General features: G+C 41.5%; 3 protein-coding genes across 3 annotated transcripts in view; all 3 read left to right on the forward strand.

Moving 5' to 3' along the window:
* Positions 1-3,211: 3,211 nt before the first annotated feature.
* On the forward strand, positions 3,212-6,105 carry si:ch211-149b19.4 (uncharacterized protein LOC100149596 homolog). Its single transcript, XM_042713922.1, has 7 exons — positions 3,212-4,047; positions 4,187-4,330; positions 4,408-4,557; positions 4,646-4,681; positions 4,848-4,877; positions 4,956-4,994; positions 5,288-6,105. Exons 1-7 carry the CDS (start codon positions 3,961-3,963, stop codon positions 5,456-5,458), a joined length of 657 nt encoding a protein of 218 aa, XP_042569856.1. The 5' UTR covers positions 3,212-3,960; the 3' UTR covers positions 5,459-6,105.
* A 1,195-nt stretch (positions 6,106-7,300) lies between these two features.
* On the forward strand, positions 7,301-12,843 carry cnga1b (cyclic nucleotide gated channel subunit alpha 1b). Its single transcript, XM_042713942.1, has 9 exons — positions 7,301-7,547; positions 7,945-8,069; positions 8,179-8,241; positions 8,337-8,381; positions 8,457-8,582; positions 8,816-8,920; positions 9,022-9,128; positions 9,802-10,952; positions 12,014-12,843. The coding sequence occupies exons 2-9, from the start codon at positions 7,984-7,986 to the stop codon at positions 12,272-12,274; spliced, it is 1,944 nt and encodes a 647-aa protein (XP_042569876.1). The 5' UTR covers positions 7,301-7,547; positions 7,945-7,983; the 3' UTR covers positions 12,275-12,843.
* A 235-nt stretch (positions 12,844-13,078) lies between these two features.
* Positions 13,079-27,454, forward strand: part of nfxl1 (nuclear transcription factor, X-box binding-like 1) — a 30,879-nt gene continuing 16,503 nt past the window's right edge. Inside the window, 8 exon segments of the mRNA XM_042713826.1 lie at positions 13,079-13,213; positions 13,689-13,878; positions 13,881-14,082; positions 14,183-14,295; positions 21,912-22,042; positions 22,120-22,298; positions 22,704-22,865; positions 24,320-24,420. Coding sequence (XP_042569760.1) covers positions 13,693-13,878; positions 13,881-14,082; positions 14,183-14,295; positions 21,912-22,042; positions 22,120-22,298; positions 22,704-22,865; positions 24,320-24,420 — 1,074 coding nt within the window. The 5' untranslated portion in view covers positions 13,079-13,213; positions 13,689-13,692.

Here is a 27,454-nt window from a genome sequence, read left to right on the forward strand (position 1 = left end):
CTTACACACGTACTCACACACACAAACTAATACCTTCTTCCTAAAAGACTATTGATTTCACAGGTTATTTCATTTGGGTGTATTTTTGCCTTTGCCGATAACTGACTTCCTTTTTGTCACACTTTAGACTGTTGTAAGGTCACATTGGATTTGAAAGCAACATCCTTTCTTCCATACATCCGCGCTACCTGAAAGACGACAGCTTCCTGAATCCAACGATACCAGTTATGTGCACATCGGACCTCCGGCTTCAAAAGATATGGCCAGGTAAGCTTTGGCCAATCAGATCGCATATGCTAATGAGGGTGGAATTAATGAGGGTGAAACTCGTTTTTATCTATATACCTAACCCTAACCCTAACCCTAACTTTTTGTGTATATAGTTTTTATTTATATTACTAATGTATTTTTTGCCTTTACCGAATGACTGACTTCCTTTTTGTCACACTTTTTAGGCTGTTGTACGGTCACATTGGATTTGAAAGAAACATCCTTTCCTTCCATACATCCACGCTGCTGCTGAAAAGACGACAGCTTCCTGAATCCAACGATACCAGATATGTGCACATCGGACCTCCGCTTCAAAAGATACGGCCAGGTAAGCTTTGGCCAATCAGATCGCATATGCTAATGAGGGTGGAATTAATGAGGGTGAAACTCGTTTTTATCTATATACCTAACCCTAACCCTAACCCTAACCCTAACCCTACCCCTAACCCTAACCCCTAACCTAACCCTAACTCTAACTCTAACTCTAACCTAACCTAACCTAACCTAACCCTAACCCTAACCCTAACTCTAACCTAACCTAACCCTTCTAACCCTAACCCTAACCCTAACCCTAACCCTAAACTCTAACCTAACCTAACCCTAACCTAACCTAATCATTTTAGCCCCAACCATCCTAATCCTACCCATTCTATCCTAATCATACCCATTCTACCCTAATTTACATCATTGTAGCCCCACCCATCCTAATCCTACCCATTCTACCCCTAATAATTTATATGGAGAAGTATTATCCATAAATATTAATAAATACTATAAAAACCTTAATATAAAAACAACATTTATTATTGAAAACAATACTCGTCTATACGATTAAAAATCTCACTATCTGTGGTTCAACGTTAAAAAGACCAAATATATTGGTGGTGAAGTAGTGGGCCTGGGCCGTGGGGGCAGGCCTTGGCCGAGGCAGGAGAGCGGCCAGAAGGAGTATTGAAGGACTGTGCATTACCAGAGCTGGACTGTGCTTCAGCTCTTGGATTTTTTCTAATCCTAACCCTAATCCTACCCATTCTACCCCTAATAATTTATATGGAGAAGTATTATCCATAAATATTAATAAATACTATAAAAACCTTAATATAAAAACAACATTTATTATTGAAAACAATACTCGTCCATACGTTTAAAAAATCTCACTATCTGTGGTTCAACGTTAAAAAGACCAAATATATTGGTGGTGAAGTAGTGGGCCTAGGCCGTGGGGGCAGGCCTTGGCCGAGGCAGGAGAGCGGCCAGAAGGAGTATTGAAGGACTGTGCATTACCAGAGCTGGACTGTGCTTCAGCTCTTGGATTTTTTCTAATCCTAACCCTACATCTAAACCTACTCATTCTACCCCTGATAATTTGAAACCTATATACTCTAACCCTATCCATTACATCTATTGTATTATAAATAATGAATTTAAAAGGATTTCTCTTTGTCGGGGGGGTTGTTGTGGGTCTGGGCTGTGGGGCTCTGCTCGAATGGTGAAAACAGGTGGCCATTAGGAGTATAAGAAGGACAGTGCATGTACTGATGTTGAACTATGTTTCAGCTTCTGGATCTCATTCGTTCCTAACCCTAACCCTAAGTCCCAACCACCCCACCCAACACAAAACATTAAGTCCCGCCTACACATATAAATACACCCCCCCCCCCCAAAAAAAAAGATGTATAGAGAAACTCAACCCTAGGGCTGACGAGCTGTATAGAGAAACTCAACTCTAGCCCTAGCAATGCGAAACTCAACCCTAGCCCTAGCACTGCGAAACTCAAGTAAGGGTGCAATACCATAACTCGGCCCCTGGTGGCGCTAGAGCTACCAAACCAAGTGCAAACGATCGGGCGCCCCCTAAATAGTATATATACCGAATTTCAGCCTCCTAGGACCTATAGAAACGAAGTGCACCACCTTATATAGGGGGGTGCAATTTCGCATTTTACCCTATATACCCTAACCTACCTAACATTGTTCTGGAGGCAGACACACTCTGTCAGTTTAAATCTAGATTAAAGACTCATCTCTTTAACCTGGCTTACACATAACACAATAACACATTTCTAATACTTAAATCCGTTAAAGGATTTTTAGGCTGCATTAACTAGAAAAACCGGAACTGGGAACACTTCCCATAACACCCGATGTACTTGCTACATCGTTAGAAGAATGGCACTAATGGCACTACACTAAAATAACAGTCTAATATCAGTCTGTTTCTCTCTTATTCCGAGGTCACAGTAGCCACCAGATCCAGTCTGTATCCAGATCAGATGGTCACTGCAGTCACCCGGATCCAGTACGTATCCAGCCCAGATGGTGGATCAGCACCTAGAAAGGACCTCTACAGCCCTGAAAGACAGCGGAGACCAGGACACCTACATGAGCCCCAGACACAGATCCACAGCCAAGACTTTTCTCCTAGACGGCCAACAGGACAAGACCACAGGAAACAGATGATTCTTCTGCACAATCTGACTTTGCTGCAGCCTGGAATTGAACTGCTGGTTTCATCTGGTCAGAGGAGAACTGGACCCCCGACTGAGCCTGGTTTCTCACAAGATTTTTTTCTCCATTCTGTCACTAATGGAGATTTGGTTTTGATTTAACTGTCATTATGCTAATTAATGTTGTTCAGTTGCTTTGACACAATGTTTTGTTTAAAGCGCGATACATACTGAATTTTATTCTGAGTTTGTATTTTGCCGTATTTTGAGAAATACTGAATCTGTTTCTGTGCGAGTGAGATGAGTAAATGCATGTTGACATTAGTCTAGAACTACAGTAAGATCATGTTCACACAGCACACACAACGCCTCTGCACTCCTGATTCTCTCAACATGATGACAGGAGAGCCGTCAGTCAATACATGAGAAACAAAGTAACTTATATTACTTATCTGAAAGTAAACAGATATTTTCTTTTTAAAAAGTAATGCGTTGCTTTACTAGTTACTTGAAAAAAGTAACCTGATTACGTAACTTGCATTACTAGTAATGCATTACCCACAACACTGCTTACACAGATATGATGATCATGTTTTATTAATGTGTGAACATTGTGCCATTTAGTCTGTCTTTCTGTGTCTTTCCTTGTGTATCATTCACTGTCTCTCCCTCGATGGACCACAGGAGGGCGCCACAGACACAGTGAACACACACTTCCCTATCTGTGTGTGTGTGTGTGTGTGTGTGTCCTCACTGGTGTATTCAGACACAACACACACAGCAGACAGAAACAAGCTGTAATTACAAAGATTATCCACTGTCAGCTCTTTCTCTCTCTCTCTCTTTCGCTGTGGCTGTTCGGTTTCAGCTCTTTTAATGAAAATGTAAACATTCATCACTCAAATCACAAAAACATTCAACTGTGTTGTTAATTTTAGGAAAGGTACCTGTGTGACATTAAGGCATTATATGAGTTAAGCTTCTCATTCCATTTACGTGACCTGTCAATATTTGCTTAGAAACATTCACAACAACTGTAATTGATGTAATTGATGCAAAATCCACCTGAAGCTGTCTGTCTGTGTCAGCGGTGACAGAATGTCTCTCTCTCTGTCAGACAGTCATGATGCTTGTGTGTGTCTGCTCTTTAAATTCAGCTGGACAGACGCAGATGCTCACATCTGCAGGACCCAGCGCTCTGACAGCCTGCCGCTGATTTTCCACTGAGAGATCAGACAGAGCCATGTCGTACTTCTACAGATCTGAGCAAACGGCGAGACTTCTCCTGATGATGTGTGTGTGGGGAATCTTCCCTCTGCCGGCAGAGCAGGTGCGTGCTTGTGAGAGATCAGCCTGAAATCTGTAGGCCTGGAGGGCAGAAGGGATCGTAGTAGTGCTCACCGTTTGTACAAGAGTGTCTGTTACAGAATTACACGTACATTTGTATTTGTGTGTGTATTTGTGTTTAGTACCCTGTTCGAGAGGGTTTCAGTCTGCTGCTGTATCCGTTGTCGGTGATGGGGCCGTACGGATCTCACACGGTTCTGATACCAGTGACCGGGACTGAGCAGAACACACAACGCAGCCAAAATCTGCAGGCAAACAACAGCAAGGTGAGTGTGTTGTACATTCTAGAGCAGTGAAAAGTGTTTGTGTGTGTAGCTGTCATTTTAACCCTGTCTCTGCACAGATCAGCGCTCAAAGTGTGTCCAAGCTTTTACATGCAAACAGTGCATTTCCCCAGCCGGACCCTGGCCATGGCCCTGCCCTGGACTCTGCTCCCAGCCCCGCTCCTGACCTTCACACAGTCCCATCGGAGTCTTTGGTTATGCGGGGGCAGGTACAGAGCAGCTCTCAATTCACACGCACCTTCTCAGCACTGGACCCTGTTCTGTCCTGATGGATTTCTTGATTTCTTTTGGTTTCAGATATCAAATTTTGTCCCTTCAAACGTCCCTCTGCAGGTCAGTCAGTGACCGTGCTCATTTGTTCCTTTAATCATTTTTCAGTTCTCATTCATCAGACATTTTCTCATTCTGTAACTCATTAAAAGTCAAACCTCACACAGTTAATTATTCCTTCAAATGTCTTTGGAGAGGTTAATGGGGGGTGTTTTTGTGTGATTTTTAGGTCTATTCATTTGTCCAGCAGGCTGTAATTGTAAGTGTTTGAACAATTTCACATCAGATAAAATATGCTTATAAATTGAATTAAGACATTGATTCATTTTTATTTCAGTTAGACTCAGGCAGTTCAGAGGAAGGAGCTGCTGCTCAGGTAAACACACACACACACACACAAGATTCATTCACCTACACATCATTTAAAACTTTCTTCTGTGAAACATGAGATGTTTAGCCGAATGTTCATGCTGCTCTTTTTCCTCTGATTAAAAGCAGACAGTGACCACACCAAAAATTACAAAAAAATATTTAAATATAATGACAATATTCAACTTGTGTACTCTATTACAATTGGGTTAGCTATTCCCTTCACCTCTTCCCTTAAAGACACAGTGGTGATAGTTTATGGATTGGTCCATGACGAGATGTCGCCTCTCATTTTCTCAGGTGATTTATATGGTTCCTATCAGCGTGGATTCACCCAACGTGAGTGTGATGGAGGGCACCGTGCCCAATCCTGACCCAGGACACCTGCAGATCCCAGCCAGAGGACGCTCAGGGACAGCTGGGGAAAACTGTGGGGACAGAAAGAGCCACGCAGACACGCTCTGGGAGTGAAAGGCCTCTGACCACAAGCACTCCACAGGAAACACATCAGCTGTCAAGAAAATGAAAGGCCATTCACTGATGCTTGGAAACTGTTGTGTGCGGAATTGTAAAATAACTTCAGCCATAAAACAGCTCTATAGTCAATGTGGTGTCATTATTCAGTGAGCTCATTTATTAGTTTCAGCTGATCATAGCTTAATCTATACAATGAATATTAGATTTCTTTTAAGCCCCAGATCATATCATATTAAATTCTCTTTACTGTGACTGTAGTTCAGAAGTGCTCCCAACAATCATCAACGTTTAAATCCAACTCTCCTGTTAGACTTTATACTTTGGATATGAAAAAGAGGCAAGTTACAAAGAAACACTGAGGTTTTAATTTATTTAAGGCAACAGAGGAGGTGAATTCTGTCTGATTACACAACGAGACGCTACCAGATAAACAAGACAAATGATTGTGCTTATCATGTTTGTGTTATTTGCCTTCGAATAACACTGGAGTGCGATTGAACTGCTGATTGTCGTTTTTGGGATGTGAGTTACTGTGAGAACTTGGCATTTCCTCCTGGTGTGTGTGACCTTTGACCTCAGTATCATTTCCATTCAGCGGATTCGTTTATTTACATTAAAGTCTGGTGCCGTCCTTTATTTGTGTGTTTATCTATTGATAATGGTTTGTTCCTGTAGTAAATAACCTAGAAATTTTCATCTCTTCTATTATTGTGGGTAAAAGTAGTGAACTTAATGAGACATGAGTGGATTTTGTCCTCTGTGACACAAAGTTCTTTAATATTCTAACTCTTATTTATTTATCTTTACATTCTATAAGTGAAGTGTTTGTTCTATAGCAATACAGCAAAGTACATTTTCTTTTAAAATGCAGATTCCTTAAGTGTTTGATCCAAAGTATCAAATTAATAACTCTTAGATATTAACCATTTACAAATTTGCATGTATATTTGCAGACACGTTCACAGGTGAGATACTGTAGCACACATTTTTCTGTAAGAGAAGCATTGTAATGTGAAGTGACTGTATCTGATAGAGTCTTTAACACGGATGAAGTGTTGAGTTAACCTGAACGCGACAGGATTAACGGGTTTATAGGTAATTAGTGGAGAGAGCTGACCGGGCACATTATCAGACAGATAATCTCTCAACCTGCTGCACTCAAGGTGAACGTCGCAAAATAAAGAAGACAAACACGTCAAACACACATATGATGAGAGCCAAATCCAAGACACACAGAGAACACTGATGTTACTACTGTAAGTTCGTCTGTGGCAGAACAATGCAAACTCTTATTCTGATCCAGCACACAAACATGACTGAGAGCTCGATGGTTGTTGCTCAAATGAGGGCTGTGTGAAAAATCTCTAACCCAACTGGCTGATGGCGTTATTGACTTCATGAGGAAGTTCTTTCTCAGATCCTCAGTGGATTTGCTCACATCCCTGTGCGTGTGTGTGTGTGTGTGCGAGAGAGAGAGAGAGACTGTGTGTGTGTGTGTGTGTGTGTGTGTATGTGTGTGTGTACTGGTGTATATGGTTTATGAGGACACAAATGTGTATAATGACATAGGTACTACAATGTAAACATGGTTTATGAGGACACTTCCTGTGTCCCCGTAAAACAAAAGGCTTAAAAAACATACAAAACGGTGTTGTATGAAATTCAGAAATTGCCAGTAGTTTCCTGTGAGGGCTAGGTTTAGGTGTAGGGTGATAGTAAATACAGTTTATACAGTATAAAACCATTACGCCTATGAAGAGACCCTTTAAACCACAAATGTGAGTGTGAGGTGTGTGTGTGTGTGAGAGAGAGAGAGAGGGTGTGAGCGAGTGACCTGGTGACTGTCATCTGTGTAATCCCAAATCCTGCTGTGCCTGTGCCTGAAATCCTCTCGTGGTCCGCGATCGTTTGGGAATACTCAACAAAATTAGCACCATTCCAGGTTTATCACAAACATGGTCTCATGCTTTCAGCAGAGCAGGTGTGTGTGAAAGAATGAGCTCATGCTCTCGCTGGCATACCTGTGGTGATGATGATGATGATGGTGTCAGCGCGGCGCTCAGGTGTGTGAAGGCAGCAGCAGGTGAGTACCGACACTGCACCTGCTCCATTTACAGTTTATCTCTGTCCTTTCGGTTGAAAACAAAAGGGGAAAAAAGGCTGCAGGTTCCACTGTCACTGTCCTGCTTGTGTTTATGACATACTGAGAGAGTTTTGCTTTTAAAATTACAGCACAGCAGAAATCCAGTACTGCATGTTGTCTTTATTTTTTAACACTTGAGACGTTATTGAAGTGCATTCAAATTCATTTTAAAAAATCTGTTTATTTGGCTTTTTCCAATCTGAGTTCTTCTCATACAGTTATGTATTATAATTACTTTCTGATACTGAAGGTTATGGAAGAGAATCTCGATCTCAGTTTTTGTGAACTACATCTGCACAGTTTATACAGTAAAATGTGAAATGTCGTGTTTCTCCAGTACTGTGTGACGGGCAGGTGGCCTGACCAATCAGCTGGGATGTCTGCTCGAGTGAGGCCTCTGGACCTGCCCACCTTTCACTTGGAGGGGGTGGACCAGGTTGCCATGGCCACAGAGGACATTATGTGAGCGATGCATTATGGGTGACGGATAAATGGATTATCTCAGATATAAATCAGTAGTTGGTTAATGATTGATAAGTTATTGGTTATTGATTTGACTTTTTTTCCAAAGAGAAAAGAAGCACCCAGATGATGGAAATAACTTCAACACCAACAACAACAATAACAATGAAGAGTGAGTTCATACGCACACACTACACACAAACCACAGCACACACTTACACAAGGTTCTTTTAACCGGTTTAATCTTTATTTGTCTTATATTTACAGTGAGGAAAAAAAGAAGAAAAAGAAAGAAAAAAAGGAGAAGAAAGAGTAAGATGAGCTGATTTTTCAACATTTGTTTCATTCATTAATTGAAATTTACTCTAAATATTTGTGTTATTTCAGGAAAAAAGAGAAGAAGGAAAAAAAGGAGAAGAAAGAAAAGAAAAAAGAAACAGAAGATAAAGAGAAAGAAAAAAAAAGAAAAAGAGAAAGAGAAAGAGAAGAGAAAGAGAAAGAGAAGAAAGAACAGTAGGTTCCTCTTTGTTTAGACTGTCAGTAATTCCTGCACTCCATCATCTTTGTCTCTGTTATTGATATTTTATATTTGTTAAAGGTGAAGCATGACATTTGTGTGCCGCTAGAGAATAGTGATCTGTTCGTTTCAACAATGCAAGATGGGATGTGTGTTTGAACTGATTGGTGCAGATAATGTGTGCCATTCTGCATTTAGACTCTAAAACTTCTTTAATGTCGTCTTCCAGACCAACAGAGATTCAGGTTGTGGATCCGGCGGGAAACATGTACTACAACTGGCTCTTTGTCATCACGTGTCCTGTGATGTACAACTGGGTTCTCATCATAGCGAGGTGCCTGTCACATCACAAAACAACACTCTGCTCTGTGATACTGAGTTTGAGTTTAGTTCCATACAGATGTGGATCTCAGTTTGACTCTCTCTCTCTCTCAGAGCTTGCTATGAAGAATTGCAGACAGACTATTTAATCTTATGGTTCATCCTGGATTTCTTATCTGATCTGGTGTATGTGCTCGACATGGTGTTCAGGACCAGGACAGGTGAGTTCCAGCTCCATCAGGATTCTGGGAATTCTCAAAGTTGGAAACTTTCCATGGGATTATAAAAGGGAATAAACCGGAAATTTGCAAAATTGCAGGTTAGCCTATAACAGGGAACTTAAATGTAGTTGAAAAACAATATCTTGCAGCATAATCTTGATTAAAACAACCAGATTTAATGCCCTGTGCATTGCTCAATCACATGCACAGATCATTTCTAGAATCTGCAAACTACAGCAGGACTGTTGAAGTCACACTACTGCATTTGAGCAGTCAAATAAGCTTTTCGAGTAATTACCAGGGTAATTATATCTGATCTATGGTATTAAAGTTTAACTAGCAAATACTAAACTAAAATGTGTTTATACAGCATCTAGCTAGCCAGTAAATCAGATATTCTAAATGTATTATTTAAGACTATTTCTATTCATTTGTCCAGCATCAGTTGTAAAATATTTTTAAATATTTTTATATTTAAGTTTGTATAAATTAATCAAATTTTTAATTAAATTACCTTCGGAATATTTCCAAAATTCCCTAGGGTTAACTTTCCATGGAAAGTTTCTGGTAAAGTACTGGAAATTTTCCGCCCCTTTGCAACCCTAATCAGGAGACGCGTCCATACTGAATGCTGAGCATGTTGAAACCTTGGTGTGTTTGTGCTCGTCTGCAGGATATCTGGAGCAGGGGCTCCTGGTGAAAGACGAGAAGAAGCTTCGTGATCGCTACATGCAGACCTTCCAGTTCAAGCTGGACCTGGCCTCTATGGTTCCAACCGATATTTTATACTTCTACTTCGGGCTGAACTACCCTGAGATTCGCATGAACAAGCTATTGAGGGTCAATCGCTTGTTCGAGTTTTTCCAGCGCACCGAAACACGGACTAACTTTCCGAACGTGTTCCGAATCTCCAACCTCGTCATGTACATCGTGATCATCATCCACTGGAACGCCTGCATGTATTACTCCTTCTCCAAGGCCATCGGCTTCGGGACGGACCCTTTTGTCTACCCGGACCCCTCGGACCCAGAGTTTGGCCGGTTGGTGAGAAAGTACGCATACAGCATGTACTGGTCCACGCTCACTCTCACCACCATTGGTGAGACGCCGCCCCCTGTCAAAAATGCAGAGTATTTCTTTGTGGTAATGGACTTCCTGGTCGGCGTACTGATTTTTGCCACCATCGTCGGTAACGTCGGCTCCATGATCACCAACGCGAACGCGGCAAGAGCAAATTTCCAGGCTCGCATCGACGCTATCAAACAGTACATGAGCTTCCGAAAGGTCACCAAAGACCTGGAGAAACGGGTTATTAAATGGTTCGATTACTTGTGGACCAACAAGAAAGCGGTCGATGAGAGAGAAGTGCTGAAGTACCTGCCGGACAAGCTGCGGGCAGAGATTGCTATAAACGTCCACCTGGACACTCTGAAGAAGGTGCGGATCTTCGCTGACTGCGAGGCCGGACTGCTGGTGGAGCTGGTGCTAAAGCTTCAGCCGCAGGTCTACAGCCCCGGAGACTACATCTGCAAGAAGGGCGACATCGGCCGTGAGATGTACATTATTAAAGAAGGAAAGCTGGCCGTGGTGGCGGACGACGGAGTCACGCAGTTCGTGGTGCTGAGCGACGGCAGCTACTTCGGAGAGATCAGCATCCTCAACATCAAGGGCAGTAGGGCAGGCAACCGAAGAACCGCCAACATCCGTAGCATCGGTTATTCAGACCTCTTCTGCCTGTCCAAAGATGACCTGATGGAGGCGCTGACCGAATATCCAGATGCCAAGGCCATGCTGGAGGAGAAGGGACGACAAATCCTTATGAAGGTATGCACATTCTCCGCTATTTTGTTGTTGTTGTTCCATCTCGTCTCTTTAGTAGCGTTTTCTACTGTGAAATATCGGCCCGGGCCAGTGCTGCCAGCTTGTGGAATAAATGATTATTGCAAAACAAATTCAATGTGCATGTGCGACCTACTACAAACTATTCTGATGACGAAATCTGCATCATGCGTACTCTAGGCAGACCCTCACATACGAGTAAAAACCAAAGTATACTTTGGGCTTTAGATGGATGTCCAACTAAAATTTTTCAGAAATAAAATGTTGTAGAAACATTTTTGTGCTAATGTTTTGGGAAGATTAATAAAGACCAGATAACTCTGAACAAATGTTCCATTAATGCTACTGGAAGAGCGTTTGTTCATAACTTTGAGAAAACTTTGGCCAAATTTGGCCAAAGTTCTGAGAACGTTCTCTGTTAGCTGGGTTAGTTTTCAATCACAGCTGCACATTGCAGTGCCACTTATATGTGCGCTAAAGACCGTATTCCAGCCATATTCCTCTGTTCCTCAAAAAAGTATATAAACTAGTATCCCTAAGATCAAAGAGCAGTCATGGGCTTCATTGGCGCTGTCCATGTGCACCCTTGCTGGTATTTCAGTGTTTTCCCTTCCAAATTCTCTACACATGCATTCATGGGGAAGTCGTGGCCTGATGGTTAGAGAGTTTGCCTCCTAACCCTAAGGTTGTGGGTTTGAGTCTCGGGCCGGCAATACCACGACTGAGGTGTCCTTGAGCAAGACACTGAACCCCCAACTGCTCCCCGGGCGCCGCAGCATAAATGATACCCACTGCTCCGGGTGTGTGTTCACGCTGTGTGTGTGTTCACTGCTGTGTGTGTGTTCACGGTGTGTGTGTGTTCACTGCTGTGTGTTTGCACTTTGGATGTGTTAAATGCAGAACACCAATTCTGAGTATGGGTCACAGTACATGGCTGTGTGTCACGTCACTTCGTCATCACGCCATTTGGAATGCATATATATATATATATACACTAAACAAAGCTATAAAAGTGTCAAATCATGTTTTATAATTTTTATCCACAGGATAATCTTCTGGATTTAGAGCTGGCCAAGCAGGGTCCCGATCCCAAAGACATGGAGGAAAAGGTCATCAAGATCGGCAGCGTGCTGGATGACCTTCAGACGCGGTTCGCCCGCCTGTTTGCCGAACACGAAGCCGCACAAAGCAAACTGAAGAAGCGAGTCACTAAATTAGAAAAGAAGATCACAGACTCCAGTGGAGTGGCGCTCTCTGAGATGCTGGACCCGGAACTGGCGACTGCAAAGAAAGAAGAGAAAGAATAAGATGAAAGCTGCAGATAAACCCGATTAAACTAGATTAAATTAGTTTTAAAACTTTGAACAGAAGCCTTGTGTATTTTGTGGTCCATCTTGGATTCAGACGGGGATGGATAAAACGTAGATACACATGAGCTCCTGCCCAACATCACATTTCTCCTGGGCTGTCTGTCTCCCACTGCAGTGTGTCTGAACAACACTGAACGAAGAAGAAATCTTTGTTTGGTTCTTTCATCTTCATGTGACAGGTAGCATGCAAATGTAAGATATTGTACAGATGATCGGTGATCACAGCATGTATCTGTGGTTAGTACTGATTATATCCTGTTACAAATGTGTCGTTTATTCTGTCATGTCTATCAAGAAAGAATATAAAGATAAAATTAATCCTTTTTGTTAGCAAAAGACTGCATGCTTTAGTTTCACTCAAAACTCTTGTAATCAACATTTATACTTAGAGAGAAACACTTATAATAATGCTGCTCTAGTAATATCGGTTAAAAGTTTAATCAGAGAACTAAATGGGCTGTAAAAAAAAATCCAAATACATCTTCAATAAAGAATTTCTGACCAGACCCAGACCATATGGCATTTGTGTTTTGATGCTTTTATAACAAAATAAATAAATAAATAAATAAATAAATATGATATGAGTGTGATATATATGAGTGTGTGTGTATGTATGCATGTAGTTATTTTTGGATTTTTTATTTATTTTTTATGAATGTTTAATTTGTATACCTTACTAATGAAGGACTGGTAATGTGAATGGCGGACGTGTCCTTGATGACGCGTTCTGAACGCTGATGGGAGTTGTCGTTTTTATGGGAAGTTTCCGCGTCAACGCGCGCTGTTAATGACTACATTTCCCATCATGCTCTGCCGCGCTGCCGTCTTCCGCGTGCGTGCCGACTGCAGAGCTCATCGTTAGAGGGACTCGTGTCGGTAAGACTCTTTATATTTATATCAAATCATTCTTCTTCACATTTCGCGCATTTTATCACATGATTATACACTGGTTTATTAATTTACAAATGAAATGACACAAGGAGGGAACAGTCGCTTTTATTGAAAGCTGACATCTGTTCTGTAATACTTTTATCTTGTTTTACCGCTTTTGTCAGTGACTTTACCATGTTCTACCGTGTTTCGTTAGAGATAATTACGGTGTTCTGTCAGAGCTTTTACCCACATTTACCATGTTTCATCAGCAGTTGTTCATTTTCGTGCATTAGTGATTTGACAATGTTTCTTTAGTGATTTTACTCGTTTACAGCGTTTCATGTGAGATTTAACCTTGATTTATCTTGTTTTATTGGTGATTTTATTCATTTTTCACAATTTAGAGATTAATGGTGTTTCTTCAGGATTTTTAAGGGGTTTCCAGTCGTTCCAGTTTCTTTTCTCCTCTTGTTTTCAGAGTCATGGATCCGGCGTGGAGGCAGCGAGGTCGGGGTCGGGGTCAGGGCAGAGGTCAGATCACTGCCAACCCCTCGACGGCGCGTCCTCCTGGAGCTGTGGGGTCAGAGGTCAGAGGGACGGGCGAGCTGAAAGGTAGCGTAACCTCACGTAGAGTAACGAGATGCTCGCTCCGATCAGATGCCGCTCTCATCGGTGTGTCTGTTTCTCTGCAGTGTCGTCTCAGTCCAGGTTCGAGGAGATCAGGAAGTCTGACCGGGCGGCCGCCCAGCGATTGGCCACAGAGCCGTACAGCTCTTCCTCTGAGGATGAGGATGAGGATGACGTTAGTGAAGATGGAGGGAAGCGGGGGAAGATTCTCCAGTCGGCTCTCTCTCCGTACAGCTCTCACACAGGTATTGACCTCACACTCATGTCACGCACACACGTGATGATATGATGATCTTCTGTGAGAGAGGAAGAGGAAATGCTCTGTGTATCTGTCTGTGTGTTCAGGTGACACTGACGTCCGACTTCTGGAGAAGACACGTCATTACTTACATGAAGTGTGTCAGTCTGGAGGAGTCACGTGTCTGATCTGCATCGCTTCTGTCAGGAGAACACAGCCCGTGAGACACACACACATACACACTCTCACACACACACACTCGCACATACACATACACTCACACACGCACACACACACACACACACATACAGGTCCTTCTCAAAAAATTAGCATATTGTGAAAAAGTTCATTATTTTCCATAATGTAATGATAAAAATTAAACTTTCATATATTTTAGATTCATTGCACACCAACTGAAATATTTCAGGTCTTTTATTGTTTTAATACTGATGATTTTGGCATACAGCTCATGAAAACCCAAAATTCCTATCTCAAAAAATTAGCATATTTCATCCGACCAATAAAAGAAAACGTGTTTTTAATACAAAAAAAGTCAACCTTCAGATAATTATGTTCAGTTATGCACTCAATACTTGGTCGGGAATCCTTTTGCAGAAATGACTGCTTCAATGCGGCGTGGCATGGAGGCAATCAGCCTGTGGCACTGCTGAGGTGTTTATGGAGGCCCAGGATGCTTCGATAGCGGCCTTAAGCTCATCCAGAGTGTTGGGTCTTGCGTCTCTCAACTTTCTCTTCACAATATCCCACAGATTCTCTATGGGGTTCAGGTCAGGAGAGTTGGCAGGCCAACTGAGCACAGTAATACCATGGTCAGTAAACCATTTACCAGTGGTTTTGGCACTGTGAGCAGGTGCCAGGTCGTGCTGAAAAACTAAATCTTCATCTCCATAAAGCTTTTCAGCAGATGGAAGCATGAAGTGCTCCAGAATCTCCTGATAGCTAGCTGCATTGACCCTGCCCTTGATAAAACACAGTGGACCAACACCAGCAGCTGACATGGCACCCCAGACCATCACTGACTGTGGGTACTTGACACTGGACTTCAGGCATTTTGGCATTTCCTTCTCCCCAGTCTTCCTCCAGACTCTGGCACCTTGATTTCCGAATGACATGCAAAATTTGCTTTCATCCGAAAAAAGTACTTTGGACCACTGAGCAACAGTCCAGTGCTGCTTCTCTGTAGCCCAGGTCAGGCGCTTCTGCCGCTGTTTCTGGTTCAAAAGCACACGCCTGTGCACGGTGGCTCTGGATGTTTCTACTCCAGACTCAGTCCACTGCTTCCGCAGGTCCCCCAAGGCCTGGAATCGGTCCTTCTCCACAATCTTCCTCAGGGTCCGGGCACCTCTTCTCGTTGTGCAGCGTTTTTTGCCACACTTTTTCCTTCCCACAGACTTCCCACTGAGGTGCCTTGATACAGCACTCTGGGAACAGCCTATTCGTTCAGAAATTTCTTTCTGTGTCTTACCCCCTCTCGCTTGAGGGTGTCAATGATGGCCTTCTGGACAGCAGTCAGGTCAGCAGTCTTACCCATGATTGCGGTTTTGAGTAATGAACCAGGCTGGGAGTTTTTTAAAAGCCTCAGGAATCTTTTGCAGGTGTTTAGAGTTAATTAGTTGATTCAGATGATTAGGTTAATAGCTCGTTTAGAGAACCTTTTCATGATATGCTAATTTTTTGAGATAGGAATTTTGGGTTTTCATGAGCTGTATGCCAAAATCATCAGTATTAAAACAATAAAAGACCTGAAATATTTCAGTTGGTGTGCAATGAATCTAAAATATATGAAAGTTTAATTTTTATCATTACATTATGGAAAATAATGAACTTTTTCACAATATGCTAATTTTTTGAGAAGGACCTGTACACTCACACTCTCACACACACACTCACACTCACTCTCACACACGCACACACTCACTCACACACACACACACATACACACTCACACATGCACACTCACTCACACACACTCACACTCACTCACACACGCACACACTCACACTCACACAGACGCACACACTCACTCACACACACGCACACACTCACACACGCACACTCACTCACGCACACTCACACACTCACGCACACACACACACGCACACTCACACTCTCACACACACACACTCACGCACACTCACACACTCACACTCACACACACACACACACACGCACACACACACACACACACTCACGCACACGCACATACACTCACACACGCACACACACTCACACACACACTCGCACACATACACTCACAAACACACACACACACACACACACATACACTCACACACACACATACACTTGCACATACACTCACACACGCACACACACACACACACTCACACACGCACACACACGCACACTCACACACGCACACACACACGCACACTCACACACTCACACACACACACACACACTCACGCACACGCACATACACTCACACACGCATACACACGCACACACACACAGGCACATACACACACTCACACACACACACACACACACACACACACATACACTCACACATACACACTCTCACACACACACACTCGCACATACACATACACTCACACACGCACACACACACACACACGTATTTTACTGCCTGGAATACCGGCGGACCCCCCTCGAAACGCAGTTGGGCAGGTTTTGAGTAGCAATTGGGTGGGTTTTGTTGTGAAACCCTTGCAACCCTGGCACGCTACACGTGGAAATGTTTGAAAGTGCATATAATATGAACGTACTTCAAAACGGCACATTGAAATTACTCAAGCGATAAAAGTCTTACGGTGCATTTCATTACTGAAGACTTTGACCTTAAAATAATATATATAATAAGGTAATATATATATTCTTATTTATTTAAAGTCTTTCTAAAGCAGTGGTTCTCAAAGTGTGGGCGCGCAGGCCATCAGCAGAAAAAGAAAAGAAATAAAACAGTGAACAGCCAAAGGACGTAAATAAGAATGGGAGATGGATCGGTTTGTGAAAGGGAAGAGAAAAGCCATAGATGATGTCACACAGACCCAGACAGGTGCTGCTCGTTCAGAAGCTAAATGCAGAAAATATGACGAGGCATATCTTGCTCTCGCTTCACTAACTGTGTCTTTACCGGACGCGTCACAACAGCTCTACTGTACACTGGACGCAACCGTTGCAAATCATTTAATTTTGTGTCAGTTTGTCATAAATAGAAAAAGGCATCAGTTTAATGTCAGGTTTTGTCGCGCCGCGTCCAGTAGACAGCGTCTACAATCTGATGATTGGTTTTACTGTATTTTGCGGCTCGCGTCCGGTGTAGTCACGGTGTTTAATCTCGTTGGTGAGGAGGAAAGCCTGTGTGTGTCCTGTGCCTTTAGTGGACAGCATGAAACACACAATAAATAAATAAATAACAGAGAGAATAATAATAATAACAGTTATTCTCTCTTTGCTATTTTTCAGTGTTTCAAGTGATGCAGGTGTTTTTCCCTGTAGGTTTTTTAAATTAAGAAGGCATTCATTTTTCATAATGTTTAGTGAAATTATTTGGCACTACCAAAATAGTTTGAGAATCACTGGTCTAAAGTTAACAGACAGTGTTTAAAAAATGCTAACCCTAACCCATGTTTACGTTTATTACTGTCACTTAGAATTACCTGAAGTAGTGTGGTATAGCAACAGATTTGTTTTTATATTTCTGCAATTTACTTAAGTTTGTGTGATTTGTATATTCAGGGCTCCAAACTGCGACTAAAATGGTCACATTTGTGACCATAAATATTAATCTGCGAGTGACGTCTTTGCTGAGGTCTCCACTGGCGGCTACCCGCAGAAAGCTCCTCAGGATTTAACCGCCAAAAAAATTTCTCAGGTGGATGATTTGCTTCATTCAAGCAGCGCTCCGTCTGTGATAAAATGAACTCTGGCCGAAGGTTAATACACACAACTACACCGAGTGTGGACCTGCTGCGTGTACAACAGCTTTCAGCCGAGATCGGGCCATAGAGAAAAAGCCGTCTGTCAGCCAGATGATTCAACTCCTCCCATAAAATTACATTTTACTAATTAAGAAAAACATCCTGAAAGTGTGAAAGACATACTCTAATAAATAAAGGTGCTTAAAAGGTTCTTCACAGAACCATTTTTTGGTTCCACAAAAGAACCATCTCTTTCTCAACTTTTTATAATTTGAAGAACCCTATTTCGCCACAAAGAACCTTTTGTAAACCGTAAAGGTTCTTCAGATGTTAAAGGTTCTTTATGAAACCATTTAGACAAAAAAGGTTCTTCTATGTCATCGTGAAGCACCTTTATTTTTAAGAGTGTATGACAACATTTCCAGGATGCACTGAGGAGGAGCCCAAACTACACTCAGTGACCAAGTGATGCTTATGCTCCATGATACTGGTACAGATAATAAACAATTCTTTGTGACTCTATATTTCAAGTTGGAAAAGACATTTAGTTCCTACTTTAAGTGAACCTTAGTTCCCAAATCATCTACAAGATTGATTAAAATGCTGATAAAGTCATAAAAGATGAGACATAAACACATGACAGAATGATTGAAATGTTAAAATGTAAATAAATAAATAAAATAAAACATGTTTATTCTGTGGCACCTAAAAAAAATATTTGGCTCCTAAGTTGGCTTCTTACTTGATTTTTTTGTTTGGAGCCCTGATATTAATGTTTACACCAGGCTTATTTGTCAGTGCTTTATGTTGTCATAATAATTGCATGCTTACAAGGTTGGAAGTTCAACAAATCAGTCAATATACTACTGTGACTGTAGTTTAATAAAAATGGCATTCATATCAATTCATGCATCTCCTAATTTCATCCTGTGTTACGATGAAATTAGGTGATACATGAATTGATATGAATGACATTTTTATTAAACTACAATATAGGCCTGGCATACAGAAAAGAACATTTCTGTTTAATCTATCTAATATTGTGTTGGTCATACTATACAATGATTTTTAGCTCATCTTTGTTGAATAATACAGAATGTAAAGAGCTATTTGCTATAAAAAATAATTGCATATTAAATCGCAATATTGGTAAAAAAAAAAATCGCAATTAGCATATTTTCCAAAACACACACAAAGACACACTCACACACACACATAGGGGTGGGAGAAAAAAATCGATTCTCCGATGCATAGCGATTCTGCACTGACAGACTTTCACGTATGCTTTGTGTTTGATGTACTGAAGCACGATCGCGGCTGCGGTTAAATGCACTTTCGTCTCCGAATACTTTTATATGAAATTGATGTAAACACAGCCAGTTATGTTTTCAGAACAGGACAAAACATCTAATATATTGAAATATAAATGTGCATTAGTGTGCAGCCTGTTAGAGGGTTAGTTTTCCCAAAAATGAAAATTAGTCCATAAATTACTCACTCCAAGTCAGAGTTATATTAAAAATTGTCTTTGATATTTCAATCATTTCAGTCAGCGGGTGTTGCATGCATCAGTCTAAAAGAAGGTAAATAAAAAGTGCCTATCCATAAAAAAAGTGTCTCACATGGCTCCGGGGGGTGAACAAAGGCCTCCTGTAGCGAATCGATGCATTTTTGTATATTGTAGCAGCTCCGGGAGCATGACGTATAGAGGTCAGCGTTGCGCAAGTGCCGGTGAGTCATGTGAAAACCAACATTTATTTACAGGAGCAAAGGAAGCAATGTTTCCTTTCTTTAGCAAAGGAAAACCAGTCTCCTCTTGGCTTATATCAAAATCCTCCGACATTTCTTTACAAATCCTCATTTTGAAGTGATGCTGCATTTCTGCATGCATCACTTCTGAGCGGCGCAAGCGCAAAGCTGACCTCATACGTCATGCTCCTGGAACTGCTTCCGTGTACAACAGTGAGCGCAAGCTACATTAAAGTGATTATTACGTTTTAAATATGGTTATTTTTCTTACAAAAACACATGGCCTTTGTTCACCCCCCGGAGCCGTGTGAGACACTTTTTATTATGGATGGATGCTTTTTATTTAACTTCTTTTGGACTGAAGCACAGCAACACCCGCTGAGTGCCATGAAACAGCTTAAAAGATCAAAGACCATTTTTTATATAACTCCGACTGGATTCGTCTGAAAGAAGAAAGTCATATACACCTAGGATGACTTGAGGATGAGTTATTTATGGGCTAATTTTCATTTTTGGGTGAACTAACCCTTTAAAGCTGCCACTGTCTGTGATCTCATCAGTAACAATCAAACAGCAATAATGCTGAGAAAATAAAAACATAACTCTGATTGTCTGTAAACTTTCAGATAGCCTGCTTTTAAAAAAACGTAATTATTTTAAAAAGTAACCTGCTTATATAATTTAATAAAATAATAAAAAAGTAAAATTTGCACAAAATAAATTTGATATAAAATTTATATGAAAATGTAGCCATGTGCAGTAATATTAAAAATTGAGAATGTTACGCATCGTGATATTGAGTTGAATCAAATCGTTGACATGCTAATTGTAATTGAATCATGAAACCAGTGAAGATTCACACCCCTATTTTTTATAAATGGCAGTAGCTATTGACTACAGAGATTTCAAATATAAACAAAAAGCATAGAAACTGCAATTTTGATTAAAATGTAAAGTTGTAAAGATGTATTTGCACAGCAGACTAATTAATTAGGAAAAAATGTAGATCAAAAATCGTTTTGGAATTGGATCATGACTCCCAGAATCAGGATCTGACCGTGAAGTGCCTAAAGATTCCCACCCCTACACACAGACACACTCACACACACTCACACACACACACACACACACAGACACACTCTCACTCACACAGACACACACACACAGACACACTCTCACTCACACACACACAGACACACTCTCACTCACACACACACACACACACACACACACAAACACAGACACACACACACACTCTCACACACACACAAACACAGACACACACACACACACACACAGACACACTCTCACTCACTCACACACACACACACACACACACACTCACACAGACACACTAAGAGTGAAACTATCCACGCACGCGCATGAAACACAGACACACTCACACTCACACAGACACACTCACACAGACACACTCACAGACACACTCTCTCACACACACACACACACACTCACTCAGACACACACACACTCACTCTCACACACACACACACACACACAGAGACACTCTCACTCACACACACACACACACTCACACACACTGACACACTCTCTCACACACACACACACACACACACACACTCACACACTCTCTCACACACACACACTCTCTCACACACACACACACACACACACAGACACTCTCTCACTCACACAGACACTCTCTCACACACACACACACACACACACACAGACACACTCTCACTCACACAGACACACTCACACAGACACACTCTCACTCACACAGACACTCTCTCACACACACACAGACACACACACTCTCTCTCACACACACACACACACACACACACACACACACACCCCCTACACACACTCACACTCTCTCTCTCTCTCTCACACACACACACACACACACACACCCCTACACACAGACACAAACACACACACACAGACACACTCTCACACTCTCTCACACACACACTCATACACACAGACACACACAGACACACACTCACACTCTCTCACACACACACACACACACTCTCTCACACACACACACATGCACGCACACACACTCTCACTCGCACACACTCTCACACAGACACACACACACACACACACTCTCACACACACACACACAAACGCTCAGCTTGTCCACTGCTCACCATGTCTCTCTGTGTCACAGGTGTGGAGTTGTGTGGCCTGTTATTGTATTTTCCACATCACCTGCATTCAGAAATGGGCCAAAGACTCCATCTTCCTGGTGTCCTCAGTGACCGATGAAGATTTTGGCAAAAAAGATCACCCGTGGCCATGGTGAGTATCTGACCAATCACGTCGCAGCAATCTCATCGATCGAGCGTAGTCACGTCACACATCTCTGTCTCCGGCAGTCCCAAGTGCAGGTATGAATACAGTCCTCATCAGACTCCCACTCGATATTACTGCTACTGTGGGAAGGAGGCGGAGCCTGCACCCGACCCCTGGCTCCTCCCACATTCCTGTGGCCAGGTGTGTGAACGTGAGTTTAAACCATCATGTGGACACCGCTGCCTGCTGCTGTGTCATCCAGGTACAAACACACACACACACTGGTGTTCCATAGGCGTAATGGCCCTAAACCTGCCCCACACAAAACTACAGCCGTTTTTAGATTCTCAAAACACTTCATTCTGTATTATTTATAAGATTGTTTCCTCTTGGAGACCAAAAAATGTCCCCACAAGGTCAGAATTTACTGGTATTACTGTCCTTGTTCGTCATAACAAAGGGAATGCCAGCACAGATCAGTGAGCACAAGCTCGTTATAATGGCTACATACTAACACTAAAGGAAAACTTGGACTCAAGTTATTTTTCATTTATATATCATTTTTATGTAAAACCAAAGGTGGTTTTGTACATTACCTAACTATACTGTTAGTTAAAAGTCATACATATAGCGTGTTCTCCTCTGTCTCTGCGTGTGTGTGTTTCAGGTCCGTGCCCCCCCTGTCCAAAGATGGTGAGTGTTTCCTGTCTGTGTAGGAAATCGTCTCGTGTTCCGCGCCGCTGCAGTGCTAAAGCCTGGAGCTGCGCGCAGACCTGCAGACGGACGCTTCCATGCCAAATACACACCTGTGCAAACACCTGTCACGCAGGTATCACACGCATCACATTGACAGTTGATTTTACATTAACATGCCGTCATTTAGCAGACAATTTTATCCAAAGAGACTTACTAATGAGAACAGTAGAAGCAATCAAACCAACAAGAGAGCAACAGTGCTGGTGCTGTGACAATTCTTAGTTAAGGCCCTGATATACTTCAAACAAAATCGAAGAACGAACTGATATGACGTAATTTCGAACAAATTCAGGCCAAAACGAAGTTTGTTTTGAGTTCGTTTTGGCAGTTCGAAACGGCTCACCAAAACAAGCTTTCTGGGGGAGTTCGTTTCGGCTCCTAAACACCTTTGAGTTTCTATTGGTCCGTGGTGGTTACGCAACCGGTGGGTGTGTTCTGAAACTCCACCTTCTTTGACGTGTTTTGTTTTTTTTTTTGTTTTTTTTTGTTCGTTCCTCATTCTGCGGCGGTCATTAAGGAGAGCAACATCTCCTGAATACACTGGAGTGTCGAATAGCTGAGCTGCACAAATATATCCGCACCTGTACGATCACTCGCGGACAGACTTTAAAGATGTAGAGACAGTGTTTCATTCCTAGAAAGAAATAGCAACGAAGCTTGGTGTCGACGACCCGGAGTTATGCAAAAAGCGAAGCAGAGAAACATCCGAGACAAGTTTTCCAAAGCCATGGAAAGAATACAAGGAGAGAGTAAAGATATAAGGTAGCAAGTGGCAAATACATGTGTTTCAAATAAATGTTACACCATACTGCTGCTGTTGTTCTTTCAATAAGCAAATTTAAAGGGTATATAGTAAATGAAATGCCAAACGAATATACAGTAATAAACCTTTGTTTTTATCAAAACAATTTATCCAGTTTAATAAAAATAAATGCACACTAATAAAACAAAGCAACAAACTGATTCCAATATTTTTTTCCCACATCATGCTGAAGTTTTCAGACTATGAGCCATTCACACTTCCCATAAAGGACTGATTATGGAATGGTTCTTTAGGATTGCAAACATGATACTTGACTCTGAATTGCTGCTAAACATTATTCTTTTGTCTATAATATTCTGACCATTGGGCCCGTCTCACAGCTAGATTGTCTACACTTCTTCATTTCATCGTTGCTTTGTTTAGGGGATACACGCGAGCGTCGTGACACGTTTACATTAATCTACACCCCGCCTCCAGCAGCGCGGGGGTGTTGGAAAGTTCGTTAACAGTATACCGTCGCTCAGCCTTTTCGAACTTCTTTTTGCCCCAAAACGAAGAACGAAAATGAACTTCGTTTGAAGTATATCAGGGCCTTTAGTCTAGCACAGTACACATGGCAAGGTCTTTTTTTAATTTATTTTTTAAATAGATTAGAAAAAAACATAGAATAATAAGGGCTAGTAAGTGCTAGTTTTATTCAGATACACGATGAGATGGAAGAGCTGAGGTGAAATAAGTCAAACTCACTCTCTCCTCGATGGCAGGTGACTGTGCGCCGTGTCCGAGGGTCAGTCTGCAGATGTGTGCATGTGGCCGGCAGCGGACCGAGAGACCGTGTGCCAGTCCAGAGTGGCACTGCGACCAGGTGTGTGTGTGTGTGTGTAACAGCTGTATGGTGTGTGTGTAACAGTTCTGATGTGTGTGTGTGTGTGTGTGTGTGTAACAGCTGTATGATGTGTGTGTGTGTGTGTGTGTGTGTGTGTGTATTAGTGGTTGACCGATAATGTTTTTTTGACTGCCGATATCTTGGAAAGCAGGGGGAGCTGATATAAAGCCGATAATTTTTACAAATTTTTTTAATATTTAAGAAATTTGAAATCATTTGACAATGGATTAAAAAATAAATGTGTAAAATGAACATATTTATACTTTAGATGACAGTATTTTTCCACAAATAAATGAATATTTAATAAAAATATAATTAAAAAGGAAGTAAACACTGTAACCAAAACAGGGGGCACTCAGTACTTTGGGAAGTTTGTGTGCATTGGGAATCATTCATTTTCAAATAAAGCCAAGGTAATACTCATTTTACATACAGCACACAGTGAAAATTACATGAATATGACAGTGGGCAAATGCATAAAGCACAGCATAATTTTTAAAGCATTCAATTCACACGGACCGACCATCACGCAGAAAACACACGATCATGTTGGATACACATGCACACTTCACAAGATCTCACAGCTGGATTCAACTAAGTTTGCAAGGTTTGTGAAATTAAATGTTCATTAGCCATTCACAGATTTGTTTAAATGATATAAATGCGTATTTGCTTAATGCTGACTGCAAAAGAGAAAGTCACCTTTACCTTTATATATGTAGTGCTTTAAACAAAACAGATAAAGCAACTGAACAACATTAATTAGGAAAACAGTGTGTCAATAATGCAAAATGACAGTTAAAGGCAGTTCATCATTGAATTCAGTGATGTCACTCATTCAGCTCAGTTCAGTTTAAATAGTATCTGTGCAATAATTTGCAATCAAGTCAACGATATCGCTGTAAATGAAGTGTCCCCAACTAAGCAATCCAGAGGAGACAGCGGCAAGGAAACAAAACTCCATCAGTGACAGAATGGAGAAAAAAAACCTTGGGAGAAACCAGGCTCAGTCGGGGGGCCAGTTCTCCTCTGACCAGACGAAACCAGCAGTTCAATTCCAGGCTGCAGCAAAGTCAGATTGTGCAGAAGAATCATCTGTTTCCTGTGGTCTTGTTCCGGTGGTCGTCTGAGACAAGGTCTTTACAGGGGATCTGTATCTGGGGCTCTAGTCCTGGTCTCCGCTGTCTTTCAGGGCTGTAGAGGTCCTTTCTAGGTGCTGATCCACCATCTGGTCTGGATACAGACTGGATCTGGTGGCTACGGTGACCTCGGAATAAGAGAGAAACAGACTAATATGAGCGTAGATGCCATTCTTCTAATGATGTAGCAAGTACATCGGATGTTATGGGAAGTGTTCCCGGTTCCGGTTTACCTAATTAATGCAGCCTAAAAATCCTTTAACGGATTTGGATATTAGAAGCGTATTAGTGTGTTATGTGTAAGCCAGGTTAAAGAGATGGGTCTTTAATCTAGATTTAAACTGCAAGAGTGTGTCTTCCTCCCGAACAATGTTAGGTAGGTTATTCCAGAGTTTTGAGAATGCAGATGACGTGGAGGACTATAATGTAACAAGAGCTCATTCAAATACTGAGGTGCTAAACCATTCAGGGATTTATAAGTAATAAGCAAGATTTTAAAATCTATACAATGTTTGATAGGGAGCCAGTGCAGTGTTGACAGGACCGGGCTAATATGATCATACTTCCTGGTTCTAGTAAGAACTCTAGCTGCTGCATTTTGGACTAACTGGAGTTTGTTTACTAAGCGTGCAGAACAACCACCCAATAGAGCATTACAATAATCTAACCTTGAGGTCATAAACGCATGGATTAACATTTCTGCATTTGACATTGAGAGCATAGGTCGTAATTTAGATATATTTTTAAGATGGAAAAATGCAGTTTTACAAATGCTAGAAACGTGGCTTTCTAAGGAAAGGTTGCTATCAAATAGCACACCTAGATTCCTAACAGATGATGAAGAATTGATAGAGCAGCCATCAAGGCTTAGACAGTGTTCTAGGTTAATACATGCAGAGTTTTTAGGTCCTATAATGAACACCTCTGTTTTTTCAGAATTTAGCAGTAAGAAATTACTAACTCATCCAGTGTTTTGTATCGACTATGCATTCCGTTAGTTTTTCAAATTGGTATGTTTCGCCGGGCCGCAAAGAAATATAGAGCTGAGTATCATCAGTATAACAGTGAAAGCTAACACTGTGTTTCCTGATGATATCTCCCAAGAGTTACATGTAAAGCGTGAAGAGTAACGGCCCTAGTACTGAGCCTTGAGGTACTCCATACTGCACTTGTGAACGATATGATACCTCTTCATTCACTGCTACGAATTGATGATGGTCATATAAGTACGATTTTAAACCATGCTAATGCACTTCCGTTAATGCCAACAAAGTGTTCTAGTCTATGCAAAAGAATGTTGTGGACAATAGTGTCGAACGCAGCACTAAGATCCAATAGCACTAATAGAGAGATACAACCACGATCAGATGATAAGAGCAGGTCATTTGTAACTCTAAGGAGAGCAGTCTCAGTACTATGATACGATCTAAATCCTGACTGGAAATCCTCACAGATACCATTTTTCAATAAGAAGGAATATAATTGTGAGGATACTACCTTTTCTAGTATCTTGGACAGAAAAGGGAGATAATCGGTCTATAATTAACTAGTTCTTTGGGGTCAAGTTGTGTTTTTTTGATGAGAGGCTTAATAACAGCCAGTTTGAAGGTTTTGGGGACATATCCTAATAACAATGATGAATTAATAATAGTCAGAAGAGTATCTATGACTTCTGGAAGCACCTCTTTTAGGAGCTTAGATGGAATAGGGTCTAACATACATGTTGTTGGTTTAGATGATTTAACAAGTTTATACAATTCTTCCTCTCCTATAGTAGAGAATGAGTGGAACTGTTCCTCAGGGGATCTATAGTGCACTGTCTGATGTGATACTGTAGCTGACGGATGCATGGTTACAATTTTATCTCTAATAGT

The sequence above is a fragment of the Cyprinus carpio genome, chromosome A23 (genome assembly GCF_018340385.1).
Source record: "Cyprinus carpio isolate SPL01 chromosome A23, ASM1834038v1, whole genome shotgun sequence".
NCBI classification, from domain to species: Eukaryota; Metazoa; Chordata; class Actinopteri; order Cypriniformes; family Cyprinidae; genus Cyprinus; species Cyprinus carpio.

Coding starts and splice junctions, on each gene's coding strand:
- si:ch211-149b19.4 (XM_042713922.1), top strand. CDS start 3,961: ATGTCGTACTTCTACAGATCTGAGCAAACGGCGAGACTTCTCCTGATG. Junction 4,048..4,186: donor TCCCTCTGCCGGCAGAGCAG/GTGCGTGCTTGT, acceptor ATTTGTGTTTAG/TACCCTGTTCGAGAGGGTTT. Junction 4,995..5,287: donor AGGAAGGAGCTGCTGCTCAG/GTAAACACACAC, acceptor TCATTTTCTCAG/GTGATTTATATGGTTCCTAT.
- cnga1b (XM_042713942.1), top strand. CDS start 7,984: ATGTCTGCTCGAGTGAGGCCTCTGGACCTGCCCACCTTTCACTTGGAG. Junction 8,070..8,178: donor ATGGCCACAGAGGACATTAT/GTGAGCGATGCA, acceptor TTTTTTCCAAAG/AGAAAAGAAGCACCCAGATG. Junction 8,921..9,021: donor TGGGTTCTCATCATAGCGAG/GTGCCTGTCACA, acceptor TCTCTCTCTCAG/AGCTTGCTATGAAGAATTGC.